The following is a 17,801-nucleotide window of genomic DNA, read 5'->3' as shown; positions in this document are numbered from 1 at the left end:
GATTTATAAGAGAGATAGGGCTGGTGGACATGTCCCCAAATCAAGTTCTGTGTTCAAGTTCTAGCCATGGGCTGTGGGCAGCATCCAGCGAATGTGACCCGTCAGCTCAAGCATATCCGCTTGCACAACGGGACTTTCCCCTCTCCTCCCCCCACACTAATGCCATACCCTTCCCAAAAGGGGCTGCAAGGGCAACCCCTAGAACAGATTTAGGGGGTGTGCGAGGGCAAGGAGTCCCCCTGCGCAAGCGTAAACCCTCACGCAGAAGGGGGCCACGATGTCGTGCAACCTAGCAACCTATATAACCTAGGACGCCTTCCCCCTCTTGGCCTCTCACCAACCTGCTTTTCGGCTTGGAGCTGCTCTTTCTCCTTCTGGGCAACCTGCAGTGCAGCTCTCAGCTCTCGCAGCTCCCGGCGGCTCTCAGAGACCTGCACCTGATGGGGCAAAAGCGAGAGTTTGCACATTCCAGAATATTATTCCCCCCCCCCCCCAATAATATTTATTGAATTTCATACAAACACATTACTTCAATAAAACAAAAATAAGAAAAATAATAGTAAAAGAAAAAAAAAAGCGAAATAATACAAACCTAGCAAATAATAACCAAGAATACAACCACATACACAAATACAATAAAACTTAATTAGTCAGTTAAGCTTCCAACTTGATAAACATATTACTTGACTTCCTCTAATCTCTTCCATCTAAATTGAATGTAGCAGTTTTCCAATATCATTATTCAAAAAACAATATTCTGGTTATAATCAAACTTCTTAACTTTTATTATCGTTCTATTTCTCATTTATTTCTTTAATCCTAATTTAATCCTAGGCCTATTTAGTTCTTTCAAGTAATTACTAATCTTTCATGTTACAATTTTTGTTCAAATAATCTTTAAATTTCTTCCAGTCTTCTTGATATTCCTCTTCTTTCTGGTCGCGGATTCTCCCAGTGAGATCAGCTAGCTCCATAAAGTCCATCAACTTCACCAGCCTGCAGATTCCAGAATATTAAGGCAATGGGTGGGATGCAGGGCAGAGTGGGTGGCGAGCCAAGGAACTGGCTGTGGAGCCAAATATCCGCATCCCTAAGGCTTCGGCTGTTTTCAATTATGAGCCAGACCTCACCCCTCTCCAACAAATGCCCCCTAAATACCTGCTGTTACGTTCCTACTGTTGGGATCTGACCATCTTTCCTTCAATTTCAAATGTTCGGGAGCGAGTGTCAATCCCTTTGGAGCCAAAATGACAGCTTCCACACACAAGAGGGAGGTGCCAGCAAACTTGGGTGATGGGGACCCCAAGGCTTGTAGAAGTACAATGGTTTTTTGTTTTTTAATTCAAAAACCCCTAAAGGGGAAGGCAAGAAAAGCTTCCCAAAAGAGTACAGTGGTACCTCGGGTTAAAAACTTACAGTGGTACCTCGGGTTACAGACGCTTCAGGTTACAGACTCCGCTAACCCAGAAATAGTACCTCGGGTTAAGAACTTTGCTTCAGGATGAGAACAGGAATTGTGCTCCGGCGGCGTGGCAGCAGTGGGAGGCCCCATTAGCTAAAGTGGTACCTCAGGTTAAGAACAGTTTCAGGTTAAGAACGTACCTCTGGAACGAATTAGGTTCTTAACCCGAGGTACCACTGTAATTCATTCCGGAGGTCCGTTCTTAACCTGAAACCGTTCTTAACCTGAGGTACCACTTTAGCTAATGGGGCCTCCTGCTGCCGCTGCTGTGTGATTTCTGTTCTCATCCTGAGGTAAAGTTCTTAACCCGAGGTACTATTTCTGGGTTAGTGGAGTCTGTCACCTGAAGCGTCTGTAACCTGAAGCGTCTGTAACCCGAGGTACCACTGTCTAATGTACAGTGGTGCCTCGCAAGACGAAAAGAATCCGTTCCACGAGTCTCTTCGTCTTGCGGTTTTTTCGTCTTGCGAAGCAAGCCCATTAGCGGTTTAGCGGATTAGCGCTATTAGCGGCTTAGCGGGCTTAGCGGATCAGCTGATAAGCGGCTTAGCGGCTTAGCTGATAAGCGGCTTAGTGGCTTAACGGATCAGCTGTTAAGTGGCTTAGCGGATCAGTTGATAAGCAGCTTAGCGATCAGCTGTTAAGCGGCTTAGCGGCTTAGCTGATAAGCGGCTTAGCGGCTTGGGAAAAAGGAGGGGGGGAAAGGAAAAAAACCCCGCAGGAACTCGCAAGACATTTTCGTCTTGCGAAGCAAGCCCATAGGAAATTCGTTTTGCGAAGCACCTCCAAAACGGAAAACCCTTTCGTCTAGCGGGTTTTCCGTCTTGCGAGGCATTCGTCTTGCGGGGCACCACTGTATCTGATGCGGGCTTTGCAACTGGTAAGGACACTGTGCTGTATTGAACCAACCTTGACTCAGAAAACACACATGGAAATTAATGGACCTGAGTTGGTGACGCTAATAATAAACAAGGGCAAGTAGTTTCTACTGGTGGGTGTTGGGTGCCCTATAATGAAACCATCAGAACTCAAAGGGATCGTTATTTTTCTCCCACCCAGGGCAATGGGGACCCCCCCCAACTCCCCCAGGGCCCCAATTTACCAGACTGGAGTCACGTTCCTGTGCCAACTCCAAACGCAACACCTGGCGCTGTGCCCGCTCTTCTTGCAGGCTCTTCTCCAGGCGCAGCACTTCGGCGCTCAGCTTCAGGATCTTGTCCTTCTCTGCCTGCCGAGACCACAGGGTTGCCTTCAATGGGTGGGGAGGAGCTGGATGGGACTCCTCCCCACCCCATGCCCATCCCTCAACGAAGCAAACTAATCATGCAGTAGTCTTGGAATCATATTGGGGGTGTGTGTGGATGGAATCCACAAATCGGAGGGGAAATCGTGCCGACATTTAAAACACACAGTTCCAAAGTCAAATATATATACACGCAGTTAAAAAGTCCAGTATATCTGAAGGAGCGTCTCCACCCCCATCGTTTTACCTGGATACTAAGGTCCAGCACTGAGGGCCTTCTGGCGGTTCCCTCACTGCAAGAAGCCAAGTTACAGAGAACCAGGCAGAGGGCCTTCTCGGTAGTGGCACCCTCCCTGTGGAACGCCCTCCCACCAGATGTCAAAGAGAACAACAACTACCAGACTTTTAGAAGATATCTGAAGACAGCCCTGTTTAGGGAAGCTTTTAATGTTTGATGTATTACAGTATTTTAATATTTTTTTGGAAGCCGCCCAGAGTGGCTGGGGAAGCCCAGCCAGATGGGCAGGGTATAAATAAATAATAATAATAATAATAATAATAATAATAATTATTATTATTATTACAAAAACGTAATTTCTACAAGTAACACGGGAGATGACAGAATGTGCCTCCCATTCATTCCCTGTATTTAAAACGTAGTTTTAGTTTGCAAATCAGATTGTCTAGTGCAGCATACCTGGAAATGTTTATTCGTATCTCTGTATGCCTTATAGGGAAGAAGTTACTTGGGGGAATATTTCATGTTTAAAACACAGAACGCAGAGTTTCCCGATTCCCTACCTCCACCCTGAACATTGCCTTGCCATTAGAATCCCTGTACGAAGAATGACTAACTCCCATCTTCAAATATCTCAATGGCTGTCACATGGAAGAGGGAATAAACTTATTTTCTCCTGCTCTGGAGGGTTGGACTCGAACCAATGGCTTCAAGTTACAAGAAAGGCGATTCCGACTAAACATCAGGAAAAGCCTTCTGACAGTAAGAGCTGTTCGACGGGAACAGTCTGTTAGAATTCCTGCTCCGTGACTGCAGTCATGGGATTGTGGTCTTTCACATAACGGTATATGCTTTGACTCCAAAGAGTGGGAAGTGATGGAGACAGGATGTTTGTGTTACTGTGTTTTGTGAAGTGGGACTATTGTCCTTTGTTCTCTCTCTTTGCTGTCTGATGCTAGAGAGATAGTGAGCCATGTTGCAGAGTTCCATGTGTGTTTATATGTAAATAAAGTAGATTAGCCAAAATGCTGAGTTGCTGAGGTCTGTTACTCAACTGCACAAACTCTGTGGATCCCTAAGTGTGCCGGTGTCGGTTGGCATCGGTCGCTGTGATGTTTAGGCAGAAGAAAGCTTTTGCAGGGGGTTGGACTAGATGACCCTCGGGGTCCCTTCCAACTCTACAGTTCTATGATTGAATCTGTGTATGCTACGTTCCACTTCATCCATGGCACTTTGCCCCTTTCCCCACTAAAAACAGAAGACAATGCTGAATGCGTGCTTGAAGCAGGTAGCAGCTATTGGGCCGAGGATGCTTCCCTGACCTCCCATCCCTGGCAAGAGGCAGGCTGAGGCTCTTGCCGAAATCTCACGAGATCTCATGCACTCTGCGAGATCTCACTGGAACCTGCCGTGGTCACTGTTGCTTTGCAGGTGCCACCGCGCAACCCAAGTAAGGGAGGCTTCAGCAGGGGTGGGGGAGCGGCAGCAGGGTGGGGTGGCAGCTCCCCTCTTTGCCTCAGGCGGCAAAATGGGATGCAGCGCCCCTGATCACCGTCGCTGCAACTTACTGAGATGGAAAAGGGAGATGTCAACATGATGCACCAGGGAACCAACTCGGAAATCCCAAGGGCGAGTTTGCACTGCGCTGACCTTCATCCTCCCTTGTCTCCCTCCCGGGAAGCCAAAGTGATAGGGTTTACCATCAGCTACTAAGCGCGACTGGGGAACCCTGGGGTGCCTCAAACAAACCTCCATGCTCTGCAGCAGTGTGGCCTTCTCCTTCCACCACTGCCCTTTGCCCTCTTTCCACTTGAGAGTCATGTCAGCCAGCTTGATGTTGATCTCGGCTGCCTCCAGGCGGCTCTTGTGCAGATCGGAGATGGTGCGGTCCCGGATGGAGGCCACGCTGGCCAACTCTTCCCCCAAGAGAGCCACTTTCTGCTGGCTGGCAGCCAGAATGTCCTGCGTGGAGCGCAGCTGTTCGCACAGAGACTCCATCTGCACCTGAGAAGAGACAGGATGGGGCATGGGTGGGGCAAGGGAGGCGACGAGGGGATGCGTGGGTAGGGGTGAGCCCATATGACCTCCCAGAATTCTCCATGCTACTTTTGGGAAGCGTGGCAGCTCAGTGGAAGAGTATCTACTCTGCAAGCAGAAGGTGCCAGATTCAATCTCCAGGTAGGGCTTGGCTCACATCCCATCTCAAACCCTCAAGAGCTGCTGCCAGTGTAACTGATGTGTGGGTTTGTGGATTTTGGGTTTGATGGAGTGGGGAGGTGAAGTTCTCCAATAGGCTTTCCATGAATCTTCTCTTCTGACAAAGGTGGACTCACTTCATGTTGAATGGAACTGTTTACAGTTGGTTTCCATTGGTGGGTGAAGTGGGCAAAGAGAGGAGGACTGGAAGGAGTAGGGGCCAAGCTTATTGCTTCCTTCAACACTATTAAAAAAATACTGAATGATTATTAAAACACAGTCGCTGCCAAAATATATGGTGAAATTACGGAGGCCATTTTGCGAAACATTCTCTAGGATTGACGTTCTGCCAATGGTTCGGGAGCAGCATGAAAAATTTAAAAAAAAATCTAGAAATGTTCTCTCTTTTTGGCAAAATTTCAGCCACACCCTATTATAGGATGTCTTGCCTGCAGCAAGGCCTCGTGGGAACTGTGGTACAATAGCAAGTGGCCCAAACCCTTTGTAACCACCAGTGGCGCTAATCAATATACAACCTAATCCAGGAAGAGCCAATATGATATCCCTCCAGGTGTTGTTGGGCTCCAACTCCCATCAGCCCCCAGACAACATGACTAATGGTCAGGGATGATGGTAGGTGGACTCTGGAGGGTACCATGCTATCTAAGGTAAAGGTAAAGGTAAAGGAACCCCTGACCCTCTGCGAGATCTCACTGGAACCTGCCGTGGTCACTGCTGCTTTGCAGGTGCCACCGCGCAACCTTAGGTGGCAAAATGGGACGCAGCGCCCCTGATCACCAGTGTCGCTGCAACTTAAGTAAAGGGACCCCTGACCCTTAGGTCCAGTCGTGACCGACTCTTGGCCAAGGGAGCTGGCGTACAGCTTCCGGGTCATGTGGCCAGCATGACTAAGCTGCTTCTGGCAAAGCAGAGCAGCGCACGGAAATGCCATTTACCTTCCCGCTGGAGTGGTACCTATTTATCTACTTGCACTTTGACGTGCTTTCGAACTGCTAAGTTGGCAGGAGCAGGGACTGAGAAACGGGAGCGCACCCCGTCGCGGGGATTCGAACCACTGACCTTCCGATCGGCAAGCCCAAGGCTCTGTGGTTTAGAGCGCCACCCGTATCCCACCATGCTGTCTACTCCCACCCTAGTCTCTCTCTCATTCCTTGTTTCTCCACTAACACCCAACTCTCCTAAACCCGAGACTACCACCTGACTTCTTTCCCAGAGACAAGAATCAAACCCTCCTCTCCTCTACAAGGTCTGGTTAATGGTGGACCAGGAGTCTATCTGGGTTTTGGGTCCTTATCAGGATCCAAGCCCAATTTCCAGCTATTTCACCACTTCCTGGGCTATCTCTACCTCACCCTGTTTTGAGCTCCTCTAGAATGGGGGTAAAGGGATGCGGGTGGCGCTGTGGTTAAACCACAGAGCCTAGGACTTGCCGATCAGAAGGTCAGGGGTTCGAATCCCCACGACGGGGTGAGCTCCCGTTGCTCGGTCCCTGCTCCTGCCAACCTAGCAGTTCGAAAGCACATCAAAGTGCAAGTAGATAAATAGGTACCACTCCGGCGGGAAGGTAAACGGCGTTTCCGTGCGCTGCTCTGGTTCGCCAGAAGCGGCTTAGTCATGCTGGCCACATGACCTGGAAGCTGTAAGCTGGCTCCCTCGGCCAATAAAGTGAGGTGAGTTCCACAACCCCAGAGTCGGTCACCACTGGACCTAATGGTCAGGGGTCCCTTTACCTTTAGAATGGGGGTGGGAGGGGAAAATTTGAGTGCCCACTGCTTTTTTGCATGGTTACATTCATATCCTGCCTTTTCCTGCAAGGAGCTCAAAGCTACATATGCGGTCCTCTCTCGCTCCATTTTATCCTCACGACAACCCAGTGAGATCGGTTCGGCTGAGAGACAGCCACTGGCCCAAGGTCACCCAGCCTAGCTTCATGTCTGAGTGGGGATCTGAGCCCTGGTCTCCCAAGCCCAACACTGTAACCACCACTGCCTTGGAGACAGAGTGCCTTGCTGAGGTTCAGCATATTCTGTTGTCCGGCACTTACAGTGCGGCGGTTAGCAGCTGTCAGCTTCTGCTGCAATTTGCTGATGTCCTCCTGCAGCCCCAGAGTCTGTGAGACCTTCTCCCCATGGAGGGTCTTCGCTTCCTGCAGATCAGAGGCCAGGCTGCGGCTCTCCTCTTCTGAGGCCTGCAGCTTTACCTGAGGAGGAGAAAGGAGGTCGTAGTCACAATGTTTAGGCTGCGATACTTGCCCTTCCACTGACTCGGATTTCTTACTCTCCGATTTGGTCTACTCAAGGACCTCATTCCTTTCTGGGAAGCCTTTTGGGGGTCCACATCCCAACGGCAGTAGGGCTTGGTGAGATCTAGTTTTCAACACTGTGGTTTATCACCAGCTAAACATACCAATTTATCATGTTGTCTAAAATAAGAATGGAGCTATGTAGACGCGAACAGTAGGACTGGGTGATATCTGGTTTCCAACTTCGTCAAACATTGCAATATACTCATTTTTAATAATGTCTGGAAAAAGGATGGAGCTGGTTTTCAACTTTGTGATATATCACCAACTAAACATCACAATATGCTGATATATCACAATGTATGAAATAAAGATGGAGCTATGTAGAGGCATGGGCTGGCTTCACAGTTTTCCCACATTGTGATTTTTGCATAGCACACACAAACATCATGTATTGCCAGGTCAAAAATTATTAAACCAATTTCGTTATATGGACTTGTAACCAGTTTTGGATGATATATTGATCAGCCCTAACACAGATCCTGATTTGCGATATATTGCCAGGTCAAAAACTATGAAACCAATATATCAATATGGAGTTCAAATTGGTTTTGGATGATATCTCGATATATCGCCCAGCCCTAGTGGGCAGGTCCAGAGGCAAAGAACAACTGACACAAATTTTACCTTTGTGTAGTAGGCTAGCTTCTACACACACTCTCACACTCCGCTCTGTCCTCCATCCAGGGAAGCAAGGGTGCATTCTAGCCAGGCAGAAACACTCAAGGGCCAGGGAGGGGTGTGGCCTGGAGAGAGTTCTGAGGGCCAGGCAGAGAGGCCCCGGGGCCACATTTGGCCCACACGCCTGAGATTTAGCACTCACCTGGTACTGCTCCTTCTCCGCATTCTCCTCTTTGAGCTGGTTGTGAATCTGCTCCTGTTCACGCAGCAGAGACTTGACAGTATCTTTCATTCTGAGGCGCAAAAGGAGAAAGGAGAGGGTGGGGTGAGAAGCAGTGGACCTACTCAGCTTGTGGACCAGAGTATGAACCAGGCTGGGGAAAAAATTAGCACCCTCTGATGGACTCAGCTCAGTTTGTAAGCCATAGTGGAGGCCGCCAACTGTGATGGTGGGCAGGTAAGCTTAAGGGGATTACATGGTGCCAGAAATTGAGCCATGACCCTCACCTGTCCAACTCCGTCTCTCTTTGCAGCATCTTCTCACCCATGGCCTGGATGTCACCCTCCAGCTCTCGGATTCGGGCCACGTGCTCAGCTTCTTGGAGGCTTAGTGTATCTCTCTGCTCGGATACTTCCGCAAAAGAATTCGATAATTCCTGGTAGCGTGGGGAGATGGATGCAACATTCATGGCATTGGGTGCATGCTTGAGACGTAACACAATATTTCTGATAATGTGTGTGTGGCAGAAAACCTGGTATTTCCAAGGAAGGAAACACAGCCTACAGGCATGGGTAGTATCTGAGCACAAGGCGACCATCACGTAAATTCTTCCTACTTCTTTTCTACACCCTGAAATCTACACCTCCCTTTTCGGTGGCTTCTCAGCACGCTTCCATTTATTTATTTTTTTTCATTTCTTTAGGTTGCTGCTACTCTTCTTTGCTATTTCTTGCCTACAGTGACATCACTATGCAACTAACGCTGATTGGTTAGGTGGTGCCTGGCTAGGTGGCATTGTGACACCATTCTGTCCACTCCGAATCCCTGACTGGATGGGATCAGCCCCAAGAAGAAAAAGAGTCAGGAGCTAGCGTGACAGTGATGCCAAGATGAATGGGTCAGATGAATGGATCAGAGTGGAACTAGATGGGCAGCTTCTATTTAAAAAAAAGACTATCATAATCTAGCATATCAGTGGCATAGCGTGGGTTGCTGGCTCCTGGGGCAAGGCAAGTATTACACCTACTAACCCGCGGTTTCTGTCAGGGCTGGGGTCATGGTGGTGAGGAAGGGTGTTCCCAGCAGGGAGAGGGAAGCTGAGGAGGGGACAGCTGAGGCAGCCATTATTATTATTATTATTATTATTATTATTATTATTATTATTTTCATGACATTTTTACACCACTTGGTTGCTAAATATACCCCTCAAAGTGGTTTGTTTTTCTTTGAAATTTGTGGCGTGCGCCCTCCCCCCAATTTTGCACCTGGACAACAGTCCCTTGCACCACCCCCCCGCTATGCCACTGCCCCAGCTATCTGAAGAGCAAAAACTACTCTGATGTCTTTAAATCAAATAACTTTTTCCTTTTTTTCAGGCTTTATAACTTCTGTTGATTCATTTTACTCGGACTAGTTTGGTGTTATTTTCACAGATCAGATGCTTTTATTTTGTGTATTAGGTACTTCATGGCATTTAAAACATTTTAACATTCAGCTGCCGTGACAAAGTGCTTGAAGAAGAAGAGGAGGAGTTTGGATTTGATATCCCGCTTTATCACTACCCGAAGGAGTCTCAAAGCGGCTAACATTCTCCTTTCCCTTCCTCCCCCACAACAAACACTCTGTGAGGTGAGTGGGGATGAGAGACTTCAGAGAAGTGTGACTGGCCCAAGGTCACCCAGCAGCTGCATGTGGAGGAGCGGAGACGCGAACCCGGTTCCCCAGATTACGAGTCCACTGCTCTTAACCACTACACCACACTGGCAGTGCATAAATCTTAAATGAATGAAGGAATGAATCACACGAGCCATTCCATTGGGAGACAGACAGTGATAGCATGAGGAGTTGCCCATGTCTAACTAAGGGGCTATGACAGGCAGACCCTGCCGAAAATTTAGCAAATTTCAGCTGAAGGTTCCTTGACCTGCCCTGAAATGAACCTCAGGGCAGGAGAACAGGGCACAATTCCCCTCTGGCCCTGAGTAGCTTTGGGGACCTGGAGAGATTGAGAATTCCCAGATTGCTGGGCTTCCTCTCTTGCCTTGTACTGTGCAGCCAACTTGGTGTGCTCATCCCGAAGCGTGCCCAGGACTGCTTCCAGCTCCGCCACACGGCTTCTCAGCTCTTGAACCTCATCCTTCAGGCGGCACGACTCCTGCAGCAGGGCTCCTTGCTCCTGCCGGCTCTCTTCCAACTGCGTCTGTGAAGGATATAAGGAGAGACACCCGCGAGGCTTCATTAGAGGCCAGGGAACACATTTAGCAGACTTGCTTAAGCCGCTACCTTAAAGTCACCGTCCCTATGTTGCTATCACACAGGGCTGGAATTGAGAGATGGCTCAGAAGAAACAGCATGATAGAGCCCCTCTGGGCTGTTAACTGATGAGCGGAAAGAAACTTTGTGCTGGTTGTCAGGCAAGGACTTTTTCCACCTGCCTTGCCCCACCCTCCAGCCCTGGAGCCTTTCCTAGACCATGACTTTGAGGACAGCAGAAGCAGCTGGAAAGAGAGAAGCTCAGGGATATATATATATACAGTGGTACCTCGGGTTACATACGCTTCAGGTTACATACGCTTCAGGTTACACACTCCGTTAACCCAGAAATAGTGCTTCAGGTTAAGAACTTTGCTTCAGGATAAGAACAGAAATCAGGCTCCGGCGGCGCGCAGCAGCAGGAGGCCCCATTAGCTAAAGTGGTGCTTCAGGTTAAGAACAGTTTCAGGTTAAGAACAGACCTCCGGAACGAATTAAATACTTAACCTGAGGTACCACTGAATTTATATATATAGTCATACCTTGGGTTACAGACGCTTCAGGTTGCGTTTTTCCAGGTTACGGACACGCCGAAAACCTGGAAGTACCGGAATGGGTTACTTCCGGGGTTCGGCGGTTGCACATGCGCAGAAGCGCCAAATTGCGCTTTGCGCATGCGCAGAAGCACCAAATCGCAATCTGCGCATGCACAGACGTGGCGCTGCGGGTTGCGAATGTGCCCCCCCACACGGATCACATTCGCAACCCAAGTGTTCACTGTATATATTTATACATTGTGTGTCCTTTTTTCCTCAATTTGATTCTGTATGGTTTTGTGGTATTTTATGCATTGCGACTTGTCTTTAGTGATTATTGTAATGGTTCAGTGTAAACTGTTTAATTATCATTTGCCGATATTTCATTTTACTGTTTACCATTACATTCTAATGGATTGTTGCATATTGCTTTTATTTGATACAGGCTGTTTATTTTAAAGTTATGCTTTTATCATGGCTTTTTTTGTATCAGATCAGGTTGTTGTGAGGTGTGTGATCTTTGCTATCTTGTTGTCTCCAGAGCTTGTAAACCGCCTTGAATATAGTAATTTAGAAAGGCGGTATACAAATTAAAAGTGAAATGAAATGGGAAAAATAGACTTGAAGACGAAGATATGTGAATCCTCTAAATTTATTAAAACACACACACACCATTGCTGGATGGAAATCAGAGAGAAGAAGATTAGCGTAGTCTTTTACTAGACAAATTAGCTTTCCATCTACAGGAAGACTGCTTCCACAGGGAGAATTCAAAGATGCGATTCCCGTCCTGCAGACCGATGTGGTACAGTTTGGGAAAGACCGTACCATGTTGATTTCAAGGCCAAGTCATTGTTCTATGAATCTATATTTCAAAGTTGGGAAACCTGTGTGGATTTTACTGGGCTCCCAGCTCCCATCAGCACTGAACGGCACAGCCAAGGGCTAGGGATGATGGGCATTGCTGGGCAAATGATCCGCCAGGCTGAACAGTCAGGGGGCTTCTGAAATTCAGGGTGTTGCTTGGGAGTATATTACCTCTAGCAGGGCGGCCTTGGGAACCACCAGCAACATGTCGGTGCCCCCACCGTCATCGCTCGCCTCCTCCAGAGTGACGAGCTCATCCATGGGCCGCGGCTCGCTGAACTGGAAAGGGGAGCTTTGACCACGCACCTCCCCACGGCGATCCACATAGCGGAACTGGTACTGCTGGGGGCCTGGCTTGGGCAGGTAGCTGGCTGTAAACACAACAAATGGGTTTGTTTACTGATCTGTGTTACGTACAGTCTGAAGAACGCAAAATGGTTGACACCGCAGCAAAGGAAAGAAATGAGGCTCTAGAGCAGGGGTCAGCAAACTTTTTCAGCAGGGGGCCGGTCCACTGCCCCTCAGACCTTGTGGGGGGCCGGACTATATTTTAAAAAAAGATGCAAGAGCATCACGAGCCCCGGTAGCTGCTTACCTGTGTCTTGTGAGCGGCAGGGGTTGGCGGCGATGGCAGCAGAGGGACGATGAGCGGCACGTGAAAGGGCTCCGGAGAGGGGCTGCTTAAAATGGCGGCCTCTCAAGCGCTGCTGCTGGCACCAACAAAGCCCAGCCCCCTTCCTCCTCTAGGCAGGGCGGGGAGAAGCCAGGAGGAGGGAGGGAGGAGGTGCCGCCGCTGTGTGAGGGAGAGGGAAAGAATGCACGCACTGGCGATCCACACGGCGATTCTCGGACCGTCCACGGGCCAGATCCATAAGGCAATTGGGCCTGATCCAGCCCGCAGGCCTTAGTTTGCCTGCCCATGCTCTTGATCAGGCATAGGCAAACTCGGCCCTCCAGAACTTTTGGGACTACAACTCCCATCATCCCTAGCTAGCAAGACCAGTGGTCAGGGATGATGGGAGTTGTAGTCCCAAAACATCTGGAGGGCCGAGTTTGCCAATGCCTGCTCTTGAGGTTGGTTGGCCCCTTCTCTTGTTTGTATTTCATGAACACTGCATTCAATCAAAGCTGCTCTGAATTTATTTGATAAAGAGGCTTTATATAAATTTAACAGTTGTGTAACAGTAGTAGTAAAAAAAATATGGTAGCACTCCTTCATTGGTCAGAATGCTTACAAGCATTCTGTGATGTCACAGCAGCTGAGCGAATGGCTATGGAGAGAACCATTTTTTCAAAAAGGCAAAGCCTGGAATGGGAGGAATTCAACATCACGCAAAAGCAATCAATTTGTCAAGGCAATTATTTTGGCTTGCCAGATGGAAGAATCCCTCCCTCTCCACCCCCATATGCTATTTCAGGGGTTCTCCCAACTCCTCCAAGAGTCAATTTCAGGGGACAGGGGACACATGGGGGGGGGGGGAGTGGGGGAAAGCCCCCTTGGGCAAGCTGCCGTTCTTGCAGAGGGTTTCCGCTGATGAAATTCATTAGTTGACTCCCATCCACATACATGCGTACTTTTGAACTTATGCATGGGTTTTGAAAACAGGGCAAGTCAAAAACGTTGCCCAAACCAAATGTAGCAGAGTCCCGTGGTCACCACCTGTCCCCTTCTATGATTTCTGAGTCACCTTTCTGCCTTGGTTAAGGTAAGGTACTCCTGGTTAAGGTAAAGGTACCCCTGACCGTTAGGTCCAGTCGCAGACGACTCTGGGGTTGCACGCTCATCTCGCTTTATAGGCCGAGGGAGCCAACATTTGTCCACAGACAGCTTCTGGGTCATGTGGCCAGCATGACTAAGCCGCTTCTGGCAAACCAGAGCAGCACGGAAACGCCGTTTACCTTCCCACCAGAGAGGTACCTATTTATCTACTTGCACTGGACATGCTTTCGAACTGCTAGGTTGACAGGAGCAGGGACCGAACAACGGGAGCTCACCCCGTGGCGGGGATTCGAACCGCCAACCTTCCGATCGGCAAGCCCTAGACTTTGTGGTTTAGAGCACAGCGCCACCCGCCTTGTTTTAGAAAAGCACAATTTAAGTATTGCTTTGGCATCTCCAGCCATGAGTAACCAGCTGCGGACCATCGGACCTCCTAACACCCACCTTGGAACTGAACGTTACAGTGAAGAAGGGCTCCTGCGGAAGCTCCTCCATCTGGAACTGTGCACCACACAAAGGTATAATAATCCCGCACTGAAGAGGACTCCACCTAGTGATAAAATGTGAAAATTTTTATGGTAAAAGTAAGTGTGATAAAAAAAATCGTTAAAAATTACGATATATTTACAGTGATACCTCGGGTTACATACGCTTCAGGTTACATACGCTTCAGGTTACACACTCCGCTAACCCAGAAATAGTACCTCAGGTTAAGAACTCTGGCGGCGCGGCAGCAGCAGGAGGCCCCATTAGCTAAAGTGGTGCTTCAGGTTAAGAACGGACCTCCGGAATGAATTAAGTACTTAACCCGAGGTACCACTGTAAACTGCTAAAGATGAGGTAAAATGAAAATCAGATGGGGGGACTTGGGGAAGCCCACCTAACAATGTTTAGAAACAGTAAGGATAAGACAAGAATTTGTTTCTGTTGTTTGTTTTTCTGTTTGTGTTGTTTAGTTGTGTTATAAAATGAATAAAAAAAATTGGGGGGGGGAATATGAAGAGGACTCCATCTGGGAAAGAGAGCATGAGAGTAGCACATGTCCCAAGAGCTTCCCCTAGGGTGTGTTGCTTAGATCAGCACATTATTATACAGGATGAGGGACGCACAAAAGGTTTAGGGAATATAACCTCAGATATGCAGATGACACAACTTTGATGGCAGAAAGTGAGGAGGGATTAAAGAACCTTTTAATGAGGGTGAAAGAGGAGAGCGCAAAATATGGTCTGAAGCTCAACATCAAAAAAAACGAAGATCATGGCCACTGGTCCCATCACCTCCTGGCAAATAGAAGGGGAAGAAATGGAGGCAGTGAGAGATTTTACTTTCTTGGGTTCCATGATCACTGCAGATGGTGACAGCAGTCACGAAATTAAAAGATGCCTGCTTCTTGGGAGAAAGGCGATGGCAAACCTAGACAGCATCTTAAAAAGCAGAGACATCACCTTGCCAACAAAGGTCCGTATAGTTAAAGCCATGGTTTTCCCAGTAGTGATGTATGGAAGTGAGAGCTGGACCATAAAGAAGGCTGATCACTGAAGAATTGATGCTTTTGAATTACAGTGCTGGAGGAGACTCTTGAGAGTCCCATGGACTGCAAGAAGATCAAACGCATCCATTGTGAAGGAAATCAGCCCTGAGTGCTCACTGGAAGGACAGATCGTAAAGCTGAGGCTCCAATACTTTGGCCACCTCGTGAGAAGAGAAGACTCCCTGGAAAAGACCCTGATGTTGGGAAAGATGGAGGGCACAAGGAGAAGGGGACGACAGAGGACGAGATGGTTGGACAATGTTCTCGAAGCTACCAGCATGAGTTTGACCAAGCTGCGGGAGGCAGTGGAAGACAGGAGTGCCTGGTGTGCTCTGGTCCATGGGGTCACGAAGAGTCAGACACGACTAAACGACTAAACAACAACAACAAGAGACTCATTCACTTTTGAATCTGGCTTGGGCTACACTTTGCCACTCCCCATCCTCAAAACGAGGTAGGAACCGGGGTTCTTTGGATACAGCAGAGGAGATGAGCTCAGAGGTCCATCCCAGCTCTAACATTCTGTGAACCTTCTGCCTCATTCTGAACTGTCTCAGTGACAACTGCATCTACATTTCACCCTTAACACCAGCAGCAACGGGACTAAACAACCACTGTTCGGCACCTCCAGGATGGAGGAGGAATTTCTCAAGCCCTGAGTCTCAAAGCAAACCCAGGCTTCCATGGTTAGGCAAAGAATCATGGACATAGACAACAAGACTGTACAAGGGTCCCCAATTATACAATCATAGAAAACCGGAGATATGTAGCAGCTCCAGCAACATATCTCTATTTCCTCGCATCCAGAAACCCAAGAAGGGCTTTCACTCTTGCTAGAAGCTCAGCCTTGCCCTCACCGGTTCTGGAAGGCTCCTATAGAAGAGTCCCGTACGCACAGAGACTTTGCGCCTGCCCATTAGGGGAAATAGGAAGCCCCGAACATATATATATATTTAGATGTCCTTTTAAAGCTGAGATTCGTAGAGACACCATTGATCCTTTGCTGAAGAGGCTCGCCGGTCTATCAGACAAGTCTAAACTTAATTCTCTCCTCTTAGGCAAAGATCACAAGACGACCTGGCTGGTAGCCAGATTCTGCACCCAGATTTGTAGGCACAGATCACCCTCTAGAATAAAATAGCTTACTAGGGAAAAGCTGAAGTCACCCTTTGGGGCACCTCAGGGTCAACTTTTATGGCAGCCCAAATCTCAGTTATAAGGGTGTATGTATATACAGTGGTACCTCGGGTTACATACGCTTCAGGTTACAGACTCCACTACCCCAGAAAGAGTGCTTCAGGTTAAGAACTTTGCTTCAGGATGAGAACAGAAAACGTGCTCCAGCGGTGCAGCGGCAGCAGGAGGCCCCATTAGCTAAAGTGGTGCTTCAGGTTAAGAACAGTTTCAGGTTAAGTACGGACCTCCGGAACGAATTAAGTACTTAACCCGAGGTACCACTGTATCTCAATTTTAACTCATGAGCTATTGCTGCAATCTGCTCTAATTGTATATTTTATCTTTATGAACGCTGTTCTTATTCTGATATGCAAGCTGGTCTTTGACCATAATAAATTATCTATATCTATCTATCTATCTATCTATCTATCTATCCCAGGCTTTCCTGCCCCCCCCCCAAATTCAGTTTGAGTTGGGAAGCCATTTCTCCAGTACTGTTGGGGGCAGGAAGGAAGGAAGCATACTGACTTGGGTCCCTGAATTTCAATTTCTAATGAGAGCGGGACAGAAAAGGAATCCCGCAGCCTGCGCCTGCATAAACAGCCCTCCACTGTGCTGCACAAAGGGACTATGTTCCTCCTTTTCTCTCTCCTCCCTTCCCCTTCCCCCAAGGACCACACTGGATGGACGCTGGGTCTTAAGACACGGAGCAGGGTGGAAGGGAAGAAATGGCATTTTTAACGCTCCCCTGTATATAGAACATCCTGTAACAGCAGGCTCAAAGCGGGAGAACGAGAAAATCAACCTCCTACTGTGTTGGCGTTCTATTTACAGAGCTCCCTAAAAAAATAAAATGCGGAAGAGCACTGTGAAAATGAGACACCCTCTTCACTGGCAGTCTGAAGTGGTATAGCCCACTCTCCACCTTCAGGACTCTCACATCTCATTCTGCTCTTTGTGCAGACCAGAACTGGCAATTGTGTGCATCAACAGTGCAGTCAAGGTCCTCTCTGAGTGAGGATCCACGAAACCAGGGTTCGAATCCTTACCTGGCCATAAAGCTCACTGGGTGACCTTGGGTCAATGACAGCCTATCAGGTTTGTTCACCTCGCAGGGTTGTTGTGGGGATAGAGCGGGGGAGAGCAACCAGAGTGTCCAGAGGAGGGCAACCAAAATGGTCAAAGGCCTGGAAACGATGCCTTATGAGGAACGGCTAAGGGAGCTGGGCATGTTTAGCCTGGAGAAAAGGAGGTTAAGGGGTGATATGATAGCCATGTTCAAATATATAAAAGGATGTCACATGGAGGGAGAAAGGTTGTTTTCTGCTGCTCCAGAGAAGCGGACATGGAGCAATGGATCCAAACTACAAGAAAGAAGATTCCACCTAAACATTAGGAAGAACTTCCTGACAGTA

The 17,801-nt window shown here is 48.3% G+C and overlaps 1 protein-coding gene across 4 annotated transcripts in view; it reads right to left on the bottom strand.

The window, feature by feature from the left end:
• CALCOCO1 (calcium binding and coiled-coil domain 1) overlaps positions 1–17,801 on the bottom strand; it is a 37,545-nt gene that overhangs the window by 6,668 nt on the left and 13,076 nt on the right. For all 4 annotated transcript variants that reach the window (XM_080994525.1, XM_080994524.1, XM_080994523.1 and 1 more), the window contains exons 3-11: positions 14,124–14,229; positions 12,131–12,330; positions 10,345–10,503; positions 8,591–8,739; positions 8,286–8,376; positions 7,205–7,360; positions 4,693–4,947; positions 2,565–2,690; positions 342–437 (exon numbers count right to left, since the gene is read on the bottom strand). In XM_080994525.1, coding sequence (XP_080850651.1) covers positions 342–437; positions 2,565–2,690; positions 4,693–4,947; positions 7,205–7,360; positions 8,286–8,376; positions 8,591–8,739; positions 10,345–10,503; positions 12,131–12,330; positions 14,124–14,229 — 1,338 coding nt within the window. The remainder of the gene's footprint in view (positions 1–341; positions 438–2,564; positions 2,691–4,692; positions 4,948–7,204; positions 7,361–8,285; positions 8,377–8,590; positions 8,740–10,344; positions 10,504–12,130; positions 12,331–14,123; positions 14,230–17,801) is intronic.

The sequence above is a fragment of the Podarcis pityusensis genome (genome assembly GCF_964106645.2).
Source record: "Podarcis pityusensis genome assembly, chromosome: 2".
NCBI lineage: Eukaryota > Metazoa > Chordata > Lepidosauria > Squamata > Lacertidae > Podarcis > Podarcis pityusensis.
Note: the sequence above shows the minus strand (reverse complement) of the source record. Positions and strands in the feature narration are given on the sequence as shown.